At 47.0% G+C, this 16,199-nt stretch overlaps 1 protein-coding gene across 1 annotated transcript in view; it reads right to left on the bottom strand.

Moving 5' to 3' along the window:
- The window catches only part of nme7 (NME/NM23 family member 7), a 177,546-nt gene that overhangs the window by 65,005 nt on the left and 96,342 nt on the right, over nt 1-16,199 (bottom strand). Inside the window, exon 9 of the mRNA XM_055941122.1 lies at nt 7,705-7,773. Within this exon, the coding sequence (XP_055797097.1) occupies nt 7,705-7,773 (69 nt within the window). The remainder of the gene's footprint in view (nt 1-7,704; nt 7,774-16,199) is intronic.

Genomic DNA, 16,199 nt, shown 5'->3' with positions numbered 1-16,199 from the left:
CCTATGGCGGCCCTATTCCCTATGGCGGCCCTATTCCCTATGGCACCCTATTCCCTATGGCGGCCCTATTCCCTATGGCACCCTATTCCATATGGCACACTAATCCCTACGGCATCCTAATCCCTATGGCACCCTATTCCCCATGGCACCCTATTCCATATGGTATCCCATTCCCCATGGCACCCTATTCTATATGGCACCCTATTCCATATGGTACCCTATTCCCCATGGCATCCTATTCCCCATGGCACCCTATTCCAAATGGCACCCTATTCCCCATGGCACACTATTCCCTATGGCACCCTATTCCCCATGGCACCCTATTCCATATGGCACCCTATTCCCTATGGTACCATATTCCCCATGGCACCCTATTCCCCATGGCACCCTATTCCCCATGGCACCCTATTCCCCATGGCACCCTATTCCCCATGGCACCCTATTCCCCATGGCACCCTATTCCTCATGGCACCCTATTCCCCATGGCACCCTATTCCCCATGGCACCCTATTCCCCATGGAACCCTATTCCCCATGGTACCCTATTCCCCATGGCATCCTATTCCCCATGGCACCCTATTCCATATGGCACCCTATTCCCTATGGCGGCCCTATTCCCTATGGCGGCCCTATTCCCTATGGCGGCCCTATTCCCTATGGCGGCCCTATTCCCTATGGCGGGCGGCCCTATTCCCTATGGCGGGCGGCCCTATTCCCTATGGCGGCCCTATTCCCTATGGCGGCCCTATTGCCTATGGCGGCCCTATTCCCTCTGGCGGCCCTATTCCCTATGGTACCCTATTCCATATGGCACACTAATCCCTATGGCACCCTAATCCCTATGGCACCCTATTCCCCATGGCACCCTATTCCATATGGTACCCTATTCCGTATGGCATCCTATTCCCCATGGCACCCTATTCCATATGGTACCCTATTCCCCATGGCGGCCCTATTCCCCCTATTCCCTATGGCACCCTATTCCCTATGGCGGCCCTATTTCCTATGGCGGCCCTATTCCCTATGGCGGCCCTATTCCCTATGGCACCCTATTCCCTATGGCGGCCTTATTCCCTATGGTACCCTATTCCCCATGGCGGCCCTATTCCCCCTATTCCCTATGGCACCCTATTCCTTATGGCACCCTATTCCCTATGGCGGCCCTATTTCCTATGGCGGCCCTATTCCCTATGGCGGCCCTATTCCCTATGGCGGCCCTATTCCCTATGGCACCCTATTCCATATGGCACACTAATCCCTACGGCATCCTAATCCCTATGGCACCCTATTCCCCATGGCACCCTATTCCATATGGTACCCTATTCTCTATGGCATCCCATTCCCCATGGCACCCTATTCTATATGGCACCCTATTCCATATGGTACCCTATTCCCCATGGCATCCTATTCCCCATGGCACCCTATTCCAAATGGCACACTATTCCCCATGGCACCCTATTCCATATGGCACCCTATTCCCCATGGCACCCTATTCCCCATGGCACCCTATTCCCCATGGCACCCTATTCCCCATGGCACCCTATTCCCCATGGCACCCTATTCCCCATGGCACCCTATTCCATATGGCACCCTATTCCCCATGGAACCCTATTCCCCATGGTACCCTATTCCCCATGGCATCCTATTCCCCATGGCACCCTATTCCATATGGCACCCTATTCCCTATGGCGGCCCTATTCCCTATGGCGGCCCTATTCCCTATGGCGACCCTATTCCCTATGGCGACCCTATTCCCTATGGAGGGCGGCCCTATTCCCTATGGAGGGCGGCCCTATTTCCTACGGCGGCCCTATTCCCTACGGCGGCCCTATTCCCTACGGCGGCCCTATTCCCTACGGCGGCCCTATTCCCTACGGCGGCCCTATTCCCTACGGCGGCCCTATTCCCTACTGCGGCCCTATTCCCTACGGCGGCCATATTCCCTATGGCACCCTATTCCCTATGGCGGCCCTATTCCCTATGGCGGCCCTATTCCCTGTGGTACCCTATTCCCTATGGCACCCTATTCCCTATGGCACCCTATTCCCTATGGCACCCTATTCCCTATGGCACCCTATTCCCTATGGCACCCTATTCCCCATGGCACCCTATTCCCCATGGCACCCTATTCCCCATGGCACCCTATTCCCCATGGCATCCTATTCCCCATGGCATCCTATTCCATATGGTACCGTATTCTCTATGGTACCCTATTCCCTATGGCATCCTATTCCCCATGGTACCCTATTCCATATGGCGGCCCTATTCCCTATGGCGGCCCTATTCCCTATGGCGGCCCTATTCCCTATGGCGGCCCTATTCCCTATGGCACCCTATTCCCTATGGCACCCTATTCCCCATGGCACCCTATTCCCCATGGCACCCTATTCCCCATGGCACCCTATTCCCCATGGCACCCTATTCCCCATGGCATCCTATTCCATATGGTACCGTATTCTCTATGGTACCCTATTCCCTATGGCATCCTATTCCCCATGGCACCCTATTCCATATGGTACCCTATTCCCCATGGTACCCTATTCCATATGGTACCCTATTCCATATGGTACCCTATTCCATATGGTACCCTATTCCCTATGGCACCCTATTCCCTATGGCACCCTATTCCCCATGGCACCCTATTCCCCATGGCACCCTATTCCCCATGGCACCCTATTCCCCATGGCATCCTATTCCCCATGGCATCCTATTCCATATGGTACCGTATTCTCTATGGTACCCTATTCCCTATGGCATCCTATTCCCCATGGTACCCTATTCCATATGGCGGCCCTATTCCCTATGGCGGCCCTATTCCCTATGGCGGCCCTATTTCCTATGGCGGCCCTATTCCCTATGGCACCCTATTCCCCGTGGCACCCTATTCCCCGTGGCACCCTATTCCCCGTGGCACCCTATTCCCCATGGCACCCTATTCCCCATGGCACCCTATTCCCCATGGCATCCTATTCCATATGGTACCGTATTCTCCATGGTACCCTATTCCCTATGGCATCCTATTCCCCATGGCACCCTATTCCATATGGTACCCTATTCCCCATGGTACCCTATTCCATATGGTACCCTATTCCATATGGTACCCTATTCCATATGGTACCCTATTCCCTATGGCACCCTATTCCCTATGGCACCCTATTCCCCATGGCACCCTATTCCCCATGGCACCCTATTCCCCATGGCACCCTATTCCATATGGCACCCTATTCCATATGGCACCCTATTCCCTATGGCACCCTATTCCCTATGGCACCCTATTCCCTATGGTACCCTATTCCCTATGGCACCCTATACCCTATGGCACCCTATTCCCCATGGCATCCTATTCCATATGGTACCGTATTCTCTATGGTACCCTATTCCCTATGGCATCCTATTCCCCATGGTACCCTATTCCATATGGTACCCTATTCCATATGGCACCCTATTCCCTATGGCACCATATTCCCCATGGCACCCTATTCCCCATGGCACCCTATTCCCCATGGCACCCTATTCCCCATGGCACCCTATTCCCTATGGCGCCCTATTCCCCATGGCACTCTATTCCCCATGGTACCCTATTCCCCATGGCATCCTATTCCCCATGGCACCCTATTCCATATGGCACCCTATTCCATATGGCACCCTATTCCCTATGGCACCCTATTCCCTATGGCACCCTATTCCCTATGGTACCCTATTCCCTATGGCACCCTATTCCCTATGGCACCCTATTCCCTATGGCACCCTATTCCCTATGGCACCCTATTCCCCATGGCACCCTATTCCCCATGGCACCCTATTCCCTATGGCACCCTATTCCCTATGGTACCCTATTCCCTATGGTACCCTATTCCCTATGGCACCCCATTCCCTATGGTACCCTATTCCCTATGGTACCCTATTCCCTATGGGCTCTATGCCCTATTGCACCCTATTCCCTATGGAACCCTATTCCTTATGGAACCCTATTCCCTATGCTATTCCCTAGGGGCCCTACTCCCTATGGCACCCTATTCCTTATAGTACCATATTCCCTATGGGCCCTATTCCCTATGGTATTCTATTCCATCCTATTCCCTTTGGGCTCTATTCCATATGGCACCCTATTCCCTATGGCACCCTACTCCCTATGGTACCCTATTCCTTATGGGCCCTATTTTTTATGGTACCGTATTCTCTATGGCACCCTATTCCATATGGCGCCCTATTCCTTATGGCACTCTATTCCTTATGGGCTCTATTCCATATGGCACCCTATTCCCTTTGGAACCCTATTCCCTATGGTACCCTATTCCTTATGGCACTCTATTCCTTATGGGCTCTATTCCCTTTGGTATTCTATTCCATCCTATTCCCTTTGGGCTCTATTCCATATGGCACCCTATTCCCTATGGCACCCTACTCCTTATGGCACCCTACTCCCTATGGTACCCTATTCCTTATGGGCCCTATTCCCTATGGTACCGTATTCTCTATGGCACCCTATTCCCTATGGCACCCTATTCCTTATGGTACCCTATTCCCTATGGCACCCTATTCCCTATGGCACCCTATTCCCTATGGCACCCTATTCCCTATGGCACCCTATTCCCTATGGCACCCTATTCCCTATGGCACCCTATTCCCTTTGGCACCCTATTCCCTTTGGCACCCTATTCCCTATGGCACCCTATTCCCTATGGCTCCCTATTCCCTATGGCTCCCTATTCCCTATGGCTCCCTATTCCCTATGGCTCCCTATGGCACCCTATTCCCTATGGCACCCTATTCCCTATGGCTCCCTATTCCCTATGGCTCCCTATGGCACCCTATTCCCTATGGCACCCTATTCCTTATGGGCCCTATTCCCTATGGTACCGTATTCTCTATGGCACCCTATTCCCTATGGCACCCTATTCCTTATGGTACCCTATTCCCTATGGCACCCTATTCCCTATGGCACCCTATTCCCTATGGCACCCTATTCCCTATGGCACCCTATTCCCTATGGCACCCTATTCCCTTTGGCACCCTATTCCCTTTGGCACCCTATTCCCTATGGCACCCTATTCCCTATGGCTCCCTATTCCCTATGGCTCCCTATTCCCTATGGCACCCTATGGCACCCTATTCCCTATGGCACCCTATTCCCTATGGCTCCCTATTCCCTATGGCTCCCTATGGCACCCTATTCCCTATGGCACCCTATTCCCTATGGCACCCTATTCCCTATGGCTCCCTATGGCACCCTATTCCCTATGGCACTCTATTCCCTATGGCACCCTATTCCCTATGGCACCCTATTCCCTATGGCACCCTATTCCCTATGGCACCCTATTCCCTATGGCACCCTATTCCTTATGGGCCCTATTTTTTATGGTACCGTATTCTCTATGGCACCCTATTCCATATGGCGCCCTATTCCTTATGGCACTCTATTCCTTATGGGCTCTATTCCATATGGCACCCTATTCCCTTTGGAACCCTATTCCCTATGGTACCCTATTCCTTATGGCACTCTATTCCTTATGGGCTCTATTCCCTTTGGTATTCTATTCCATCCTATTCCCTTTGGGCTCTATTCCATATGGCACCCTATTCCCTATGGCACCCTACTCCTTATGGCACCCTACTCCCTATGGTACCCTATTCCTTATGGGCCCTATTCCCTATGGTACCGTATTCTCTATGGCACCCTATTCCCTATGGCACCCTATTCCTTATGGTACCCTATTCCCTATGGCACCCTATTCCCTATGGCACCCTATTCCCTATGGCACCCTATTCCCTATGGCACCCTATTCCCTATGGCACCCTATTCCCTATGGCACCCTATTCCCTATGGCACCCTATTCCCTTTGGCACCCTATTCCCTTTGGCACCCTATTCCCTATGGCACCCTATTCCCTATGGCACCCTATTCCCTATGGCTCCCTATTCCCTATGGCTCCCTATTCCCTATGGCTCCCTATGGCACCCTATTCCCTATGGCACCCTATTCCCTATGGCTCCCTATTCCCTATGGCTCCCTATGGCACCCTATTCCCTATGGCACCCTATTCCTTATGGGCCCTATTCCCTATGGTACCGTATTCTCTATGGCACCCTATTCCCTATGGCACCCTATTCCTTATGGTACCCTATTCCCTATGGCACCCTATTCCCTATGGCACCCTATTCCCTATGGCACCCTATTCCCTATGGCACCCTATTCCCTATGGCACCCTATTCCCTTTGGCACCCTATTCCCTATGGCACCCTATTCCCTATGGCTCCCTATTCCCTATGGCTCCCTATTCCCTATGGCTCCCTATGGCACCCTATTCCCTATGGCACCCTATTCCCTATGGCTCCCTATTCCCTATGGCTCCCTATGGCACCCTATTCCCTATGGCACCCTATTCCCTATGGCACCCTATTCCCTATGGCTCCCTATGGCACCCTATTCCCTATGGCACTCTATTCCCTATGGCACCCTATTCCCTATGGCACCCTATTCCCTATGGCACCCTATTCCCTATGGCACCCTATTCCCTATGGCACCCTATTCCCTATGGCACCCTATTCCCTTTGGCACCCTATTCCCTTTGGCACCCTATTCCCTATGGCACCCTATTCCCTATGGCTCCCTATTCCCTATGGCTCCCTATTCCCTATGGCTCCCTATTCCCTATGGCTCCCTATGGCACCCTATTCCCTATGGCACCCTATTCCCTATGGCTCCCTATTCCCTATGGCTCCCTATGGCACCCTATTCCCTATGGCACCCTATTCCCTATGGCTCCCTATGGCACCCTATTCCCTATGGCACCCTATTCCCTATGGCACCCTATTCCCTATGGCACCCTATTCCCTATGGCACCCTATTCCCTATGGCACCCTATTCCCTATGGGCACGGGTCAACAGTAATGCACTTTCTGTTCCACCAGCCACATTCTTAGGATTTGTTAAAATGAACTGCTCCCAGATGCTCTGTGTGGCTGGTAAGAATAGACATTCGACCAGCCAATGCCAAAATCTACCAGCATTTGGCTGGTGTTAATTTCCCACCCTGTTTGGGACGCAATCTGCCTCTAGGACCAGAGATCAGAGCAGTCTGAATGGTGATGTGTTTGGTTTCCAAGGCAACGGACAAGGCTCCCTACCCTCAACACCTCTGGCAACAGACAGACTTCCAGGGGAGAAAATGGCTCTTTTACAGGAGATTGAGAACGATACATAGACAAATGTCTACCAGAGCTGAGGCATAACTACCATGTATCAGTGAGTAAAACAAACAGCATCTAAGATTTTAAAAAGACCACATTGCCTCAGCATGTGGTATACTAGAATATGGCTGTGAGTATTCAGGGCTCGAACCAGCCAGTTTATACTAGAATATAAATGTCTGTGGTATACTAGAATATAAATGTCTGTGTTATACTAGAATATGGCTGTCAGTATTCAGGACTCGGACCACCCAGTTTATACTAGAATATAAATGTCTGTGTTATACTAGAATATAAATGTCTGTGTTATACTAGAATATAAATGTCTGTGTTCTACTAGAATATGGCTGTCAGTATTCAGGGCTCGAACCACCCAGTTTATACTAGAATATAAATGGCTGTGTTCTTGTGCAAAGGTGTGAGTGACTTCATGCAGTGGTATGAATAATTAGCCTATTTACATAGTTAAAACACTTCTAAACCCTGTTGAAATGTCAAAATCTTTCATACTCACAGGGTACTCGGTTACAACCCCTTTGTAAACTTCCAGGAATTCCTCTGCATTCGCTCGGTCCATGTTAAACTGTGAGTAGAGAACGTAAAACCTGTACAATCAATAACTCACTGCAACTCAAACATATACAACAAAAAAACAAATAACAAAACCGACTTGATTTGAAGTGAAACGTAGAAACGTTTCAAAATGACTTGTGTGAATATGAAGTGTAAGTACATATGGTAATGTTTAGATGGTTAAATTAGTTTGACTTCGAACGATCTTTATCAGTCGAAGACATTTTGTTTCAGTGTTTCTTACAGCCACACCAATTCCTTCTAGAAAGGTCTAGAAACTGCCTGCCTCTCTCAGAGCTACATACATAATGCATTTACAAAACCAAATGGTTGACAAGGGACGAACATGGTCTTTGATGCTGTAGGTCAGACTGCAGATGAGACATTGACTACGCATCAGACCCCGGTTCATTCCGTCTGGTTTGTTGTACCATTAGGGCTGTGACCGACTTGGAAGTTGAGGTTACGGTAATTGGCCAGGCCAAAGTACACGATCACCGGCATTTGTTGTTGTTGGAAATATACTATATATTTTTTATTTATACAGATCCTATTTCGACACACAAAACCATTCAAACAAAGTCAGATGGGTTTTCTGTAATTTTTCTTTGAAATATTTGCATAACGTCCCAAAATCTGCTGTTGCGGCCATTCAATGGCAGTGGCATTGAGATACATTCTTCAAAGAGAGGATGTCGTAATGAGAAACGTAATGTAGCCTAAACTACTGAAAACAGGCCTTTTACCAGATTAAATCATGACAGGAGACATAATGTAGCCTAAACTACTGAAAACAGGCCTTTTACCAGATTAAATCATGACAGGAGACATAATGTAGCCTAAACTACTGAAAACAGGCCTTTTACCAGATTAAATCATGACAGGAGAGACATAATGTAGCCTAAACTACTGAAAACAGGCCTTTTACCAGATTAAATCATGACAGGAGAGACATAATGTAGCCTAAACTACTGAAAACAGGCCGTTTACCAGATTAAATCATGACAGGAGACATAATGTAGCCTAAACTACTGAAAACAGGCCTTTTACCAGATTAAATCATGACAGGAGAGACATAATGTAGCCTAAACTACTGAAAACAGGCCTTTTACCAGATTAAATCATGACAGGAGAGACATAATGTAGCCTAAACTACTGAAAACAGGCCTTTTACCAGATTAAATCATGACAGGAGACATAATGTAGCCTAAACTACTGAAAACAGCCCTTTTACCAGATTAAATCATGACAGGAGACATAATGTAGCCTAAACTACTGAAAACAGGCCTTTTACCAGATTAAATCATGACAGGAGAGACATAATGTAGCCTAAACTACTGAAAACAGGCCTTTTACCAGATTAAATCATGACAGGAGAGACATAATGTAGCCTAAACTACTGAAAACAGGCCTTTTACCAGATTAAATCATGACAGGAGACATAATGTAGCCTAAACTACTGAAAACAGGCCTTTTACCAGATTAAATCAGGACAGGAGAGACGTAATGTAGCCTAAACTACTGAAAACAGGCCTTTTACCAGATTAAATCAGGACAGGAGAGACGTAATGTAGCCTAAACTACTGAAAACAGGCCTTTACCAGATTATGTCTCTCCTGTCATGATTTAATCTGGTAAAGGCCTGTTTTCAGTAGTTTAGGCTACATTACGTCTCTCCTGTCATGATTTAATGTAGCCTAAACTACTGAAAACAGGCCGTTTACCAGATTAAATCATGACAGGAGAGACATAATGTAGCCTAAACTACTGAAAACAGGCCTTTTACCAGATTAAATCATGACAGGAGAGACATAATGTAGCCTAAACTACTGAAAACAGGCCTTTTACCAGATTAAATCAAATCACATGCGCCAAATACAACAGGTGTAGACCTCACAGTGAAATGCTTACCTACGACCCCTTAACCAACAATGCAGTTTATTAAAAATACATATATGAGTAAGAATAAGCAATAAAAGTAACAAGTCCTTAAAGAGCAGCAGTAAAATAACAATAGCGAGACTATATACAGGGGGTACCGGTACAGAGTCAATGTGGAGGCTATATACAGGGGGTACCGGTACAGAGTCAATGTGGAGGCTATATACAGGGTGTTACGGTACAGAGTCAATGTGGAGGCTATATACAGGGGGTACCGGTACAGAGTCAATGTGGAGACTATATACAGGGGGGTACAGGTACAGAGCCAATGTGTGGGGGCACCGGTTAGTTGACGTAATATGTACATGTAGGTAGAGTTATTAAAGTGACTATGTATAGATGATAACAACAGAGAGTAGCAGCGGTGTAAAAGAGGGGGGGACAATGCAAAAGGTCTGGGTAGCCATTTGATTAGATGTTCAGGAGTCTTATGGCTTGGGGGTAGAAGCTGTTTAGAAGCCTCTTGGACCTAGACTTGGCACTCCGGAACCGCTTGCCATGTGGTAGCAGAGAGAACAGTCTATGACTAGGGTGGCTGGAGTCTTTGACAATATTTAGGGCCTTCCTCTGACACCGTCTGGTATAGAGGTCCTGGATGGCAGGAAGCTTGGCCCCAGTGATGTACTGCAAGGCACAACCCTCTATGTGCCTTGCAGTCGGAGGTCGAGCAGTTGCCGTACCAGGCAGTGATGCAACCCGTCAGGATGCTCTCGATAGTGCAGCTGTAGAACCTCTTCACAACTGTCCCGGTGTGCTTGGAGCATGTTAGTTTGTTGGTGATGTAGACGCCAAGGAACTTGAAGCTGTCAACCTGCTCCACTAATCCACTAAACCTGCTCCACTAAAATCATCTCCTTTGTCTTGATCACGTTGAGGGAGAGGTTGTTGTCCTGGCAACACACGGCCAGGTCTCTGACCACCTCCCTATAGGCTGTCTCATCGTTGTCGGTGATCAGGCCTACCACTGTTGTCGTCAGCAAACTTAATGATGGTGTTGGAGTCGTGCCTGGCCGTGCACTCATGAGTGAACAGGGAGTACAGGAGGGGACTGAGCACGCACCCCTGAGGGGCCCCCGTGTTGAGGATCAGAGTGGCAGATGTGTTGTCACCTACCCTTATCAACTGGGAACGGCCCGTCAGGAAGTCCAGGATCAAGTTGCAGAGGGAGGTGTTTAGTCCCAGGGTCCTTAGCTTAGTGATAAGTTCTGTGGGCACTATGGTGATGAACGCTGAGCTGTAGTCAATGAACAGCATTCTCACATAGGTGTTAATTTTGTCCAGGTGGGAAAGGGCAGTGTGGAGCGCGATTGAGATTGACGGTTTTAAACTATGATTAGTGACGTGTTATACCAACATATGGAGGTATCCCGTGAGTAGCTAGCCTACTTGACAAATGAGGCCACTAAGTTGCTGTTCCTGGATAAAATAATAACAATGTGACGTTAAAACTACTGTAGCTTCAACGCGAAAGGTTCTCATGGGTTGGCTGATTGGAAATAAAATACGTTGTTTACCAGTAATAGACAGAAAACTCATTTGTTAGCTAACGTTAGCTACTGTAGCTAGCTAGTTTATAAAATATTCATAATATTATTTATTATTGTCATTACTTAACGTTATTTAGCCATTCATTATTGATCCGCTAGCCACCTGATCACGGCACTTCAAAAAAGTTCAAATTTCTCTGCAAACTTCTCCGCAAACTATTGTCAAAGCTGATGGAGCAATTTAGTAATGTAACTGTTGATTTTAGTAATGTAACTGTTGATTTTAGTAATGTAACTGTTGATTTTAGTAATGTAACTGTTGATTTTAGTAATGTAACTGTTGATTTTAGTAATGTAACTGTTGATTTTAGTAATGTAACTGTTGATTTTAGTAATGTAACTGTTGATTTTAGTAATGTAACTGTTGATTTTAGTAATGTAACTGTTGATTTTAGTAATGTAACTGTTGATTTTAGTAATGTAACTGTTGATTTTAGTAATGTAACTGTTGATTTTAGTAATGTAACTGTTGATTTTAGTAATGTAACTGTTGATTTTAGTAATGTAACTGTTACTGGAGGATAAAACAGACAGACAACACCACTGTCAAAAAGAAGGAAGACACCTGGGCCATTTTATGCGAAAGATTTAATGGATCGACACGGATTAAAGAGAAGAGGGACTCAGATCGGATGAAAGCGTGCTGGGAAAAAAACTTAAAAGCCAAAGCCAAAAAGGATGCGGCAGAGGAGGGGGCTATTTCAGACCAGAGGGGGGCCTCCGTCCAAGGGAATTGATCCTCTCTCCCAGAAGATATGCGAGATTATTCCCCAGCAGTTGGACCCTTTCCATAACCCCTATGATGACCACGGACAACTCAACCCACTAATATTTAGTAAGCATAAATAACTGGTAAAACTGACGTTAATGCGACTTCACTACAACGTTACCGTTATCAGGCCCTTTACAGCATGTTGCATAACGTCATCATTTCGTATCAAGGCTGGGCATATCATAAACCCCAAATTCATAAGCCCCAATTCAAATGGGCATGTAAATAGCCTACTAATAATGAGTTAATTATCATAAAACTCAACAGGATTCAACCGGTCTCTAATTATTCTTTGGTCTCTCCACAGTAGATATGCTGCCCATTTGATCAGTTCAACCACCTCAAGTGGCACTTTAGAATTAATCTCCAATCTAAATTAATATTTTTTTTTTAATTCATTGAGCAACAGGTTTAAAATTAATCTAGGTTTAAAGTGAAAACTAAACTTAGATTAGAGGAAGGATTTAATTTAACTAGGATTAATTTAAAACTATGTTTAAAATTTGGTGCAACAGGATTAGTAGATAAACCTCGATTTAATCTTGTTTAAGAGTTAATCCATGTTGCGCAACCCACCTATGAAGTTAATTTCCTTTTAGTGTTACAGACGTGCCTTATTGCAAACAGGATGAATGTTTGGGAATATTTATATTCTGTACAGGTTTCCTTCTTTTCACTCTGTCATTCAGGTTAGTATTGTGGAGTAACTACAATGTTGTTGATCCATCCTCAGTGTTCTCCCATCACAGCCATTAAACTCTGTAACTGTTTTAAAGTCACCATTGGCCTCATGGTGAAATCCCTGAGCGGTTTCCTTCCTCTCCGGCAACTGAGTTAGGAATGACGCCTGTATCTTTGTAATGACTGGGTGTTTTGATACACCATCCAAAGTGTAATTAATAACTTCAACATGCTCAAAGAGATATTCAATGTCTGTTTTTTATATTTACCCATCTACCAATAGGTGCCCTTCTTTGCAAGGCATTGGAAAACCTCCCTGGACTCACTGCTCGACAGAGGACCTTACAGATAATTGTACTGTATTTATACTCCGGACTATGACGTTGCTCGTCCTAATATTTTTTAAATGTCATTCTTTTACTTTAGATTTGTGTGTATTGTTGTGTATTATTAGATATTACTGCACTGTTGGAGCTAGGAACACAAGCATTTAGCTACACCCGCAATAACATCTACTAAATATGTGTATGCGACCAATAACATGTGATTTGATATCGGCCAGGACCGGGCCTGATGACCATTGATTAGTCTACAAATCAAGAAAAGATTCCGTATCAAATTATACCATGCCAGGTTGGAGAGGATTGGCACATTGTCTGTTTCACACAACATTTCAGCCTTCCAGTCCTCAGAGCCAGAACAACCTTGTCCCACTGCTGTTGAATAATGAATGAATAGTCAAGACACATCCAACCTTTTGATTTTTTTTAAAGAAGACTAATTTATTTATTTACTAGCAAGCAATGAAAACGTGCACTGTATAAAAGAAAGTCTGCATATCAAATTATGTTTTTACTGAAGTGCCAGAGTCTATAGCACTCTAAACCTCTACACATCTAGCAGACAGCTGCTGGAGCATCACTCTACACATCTAGCAGAAAGCTGCTCCAGCATCACTCTACACCTCCACACATCTAGCAGATAGCTGCTCCAGCATCACTCTACACCTCCACACATCTAGCAGATAGCTGCTGGAGCATCACTCTACACCTCCACACATCTAGCAGATAGCTGCTGGAGCATCACTCTACACCTCCACACATCTAGCAGATAGCTGCTCCAGCATCACTCTACACCTCCACACATCTAGCAGATAGCTGCTCCAGCATCACTCTACACCTCCACACATCTAGCAGATAGCTGCTGGAGCATCACTCTACACCTCCACACATCTAGCAGATAGCTGCTGGAGCATCACTCTACACCTCCACACATCTAGCAGATAGCTGCTCCAGCATCACTCTACACCTCCACACATCTAGCAGATAGCTGCTCCAGCATCACTCTACACCTCCACACATCTAGCAGATAGCTGCTGGAGCATCACTCTACACCTCCACACATCTAGCAGATAGCTGCTGGAGCATCACTCTACACCTCCACACATCTAGCAGATAGCTGCTGGAGCATCACTCTACAGCTCCACACATCTAGCAGATAGCTGCTGGAGCATCACTCTACACCTCCACACATCTAGCAGATAGCTGCTCCAGCATCACTCTACACCTCCACACATCTAGCAGATAGCTGCTCCAGCATCACTCTACACCTCCACACATCTAGCAGATAGCTGCTGGAGCATCACTCTACACCTCCACACATCTAGCAGATAGCTGCTGGAGCATCACTCTACACCTCCACACATCTAGCAGATAGCTGCTCCAGCATCACTCTACACCTCCACACATCTAGCAGATAGCTGCTCCAGCATCACTCTACACCTCCACACATCTAGCAGATAGCTGCTGGAGCATCACTCTACACCTCCACACATCTAGCAGATAGCTGCTGGAGCATCACTCTACACCTCCACACATCTAGCAGATAGCTGCTGGAGCATCACTCTACAGCTCCACACATCTAGCAGATAGCTGCTGGAGCATCACTCTACACCTCCACACATCTAGTAGATAGCTGCTCCAGCATCACTCTACACCTCCACACATCTAGTAGATAGCTGCTGGAGCATCACTCTACACATCTAGCAGATAGCTGCTCCATCATCACTCTACACCTCCACACATCTAGCAGATAACTGCTGGAGCATCACTCTACACCTCCACACATCTAGCAGATAGCTGCTGGAGCATCACTCAACACTTCCACACATCTAGCAGAGAGCTGCTGGAGCATCACTCTACACATCTAGCAGATATCTGCTGGAGCATCACTCTACACCTCCACACATCTAGCAGACAGCTGCTCCAGCATCACTCTACACATCTAGCAGATAGCTGCTCAAGCATCACTCTACACCTCCACACATCTAGCAGATAGCTGCTGGAGCATCACTCTATACATCTAGCAGATAGCTGCTGGAGCATCACTCTACACATCTAGCAGATAGTTGCTCCATCATCACTCTACACATCTAGCAGATAGCTGCTCCAGCATCACTCTACACCTCCACACATCTAGCAGATAGCTGCTGGAGCATCACTCTACATATCTAGCAGATAGCTGCTGGAGGATCACTCTACACCTCCACACATCTAGCAGATAGCTGCTGGAGCATCACTCTACACATCTAGCAGATAGCTGCTCCAGCATCACTCTACACCTCCACACATCTAGCAAATAGCTGCTGGAGCATCACTCTACACCTCCACACATCTAGCAGATAGCTGCTCCATCATCACTCTACACCTCCACACATCTAGCAGATAGCTGCTGGAGCATCACTCTACACCTCCACACATCTAGCAGATAGCTGCTCCATCATCACTCTACACCTCCACACATCTAGCAGATAGCTGCTCCAGCATCACTCTACACCTCCACACATCTAGCAGATAGCTGCTCCATCATCACTCTACACCTCCACACATCTAGCATATAGCTGCTCCAGCATCACTCTACACCTCCACACATCTAGCAGATAGCTGCTGGAGCATCACTCTACACCTCCACACATCTAGCGGATAGCTGCTCCAGCATCACTCTACACCTCCACACATCTAGCAGATAGCTGCTGGAGCATCACTCCACACATCTAGCAGATAGCTGCTCCAGCATCACTCTACACCTCCACACATCTAGCAGATAGCTGCTGGAGCATCACTCTACACCCCCACACATCTAGCAGATAGCTGCTGGAGCATCACTCTAAACCTCTACACATCTAGCAGATAGCTGCTCCAGCATCACTCTACACCTCCACACATCTAGCAGATAGCTGCTCCAGCGTCACTCTACACCTCCACACATCTAGCAGATAGCTGCTCCATCATCACTCTACACCTCCACACATCTAGCAGATAGCTGCTGGAGCATCACTCTACACCTCCACACATCTAGCAGATAGCTGCTCCATCATCACTCTACACCTCCACACATCTAGCAGATAGCTGCTGGAGCATCACTCTACACCTCCACACATCTAGCAGATAGCTGCTGGAGCATTACTCTACACCTCCACACATCTAGCAGATAGCT

This window comes from Salvelinus fontinalis, chromosome 12, assembly GCF_029448725.1.
Source record: "Salvelinus fontinalis isolate EN_2023a chromosome 12, ASM2944872v1, whole genome shotgun sequence".
Taxonomy (NCBI): Eukaryota; Metazoa; Chordata; class Actinopteri; order Salmoniformes; family Salmonidae; genus Salvelinus; species Salvelinus fontinalis.
Note: the sequence above shows the minus strand (reverse complement) of the source record. Positions and strands in the feature narration are given on the sequence as shown.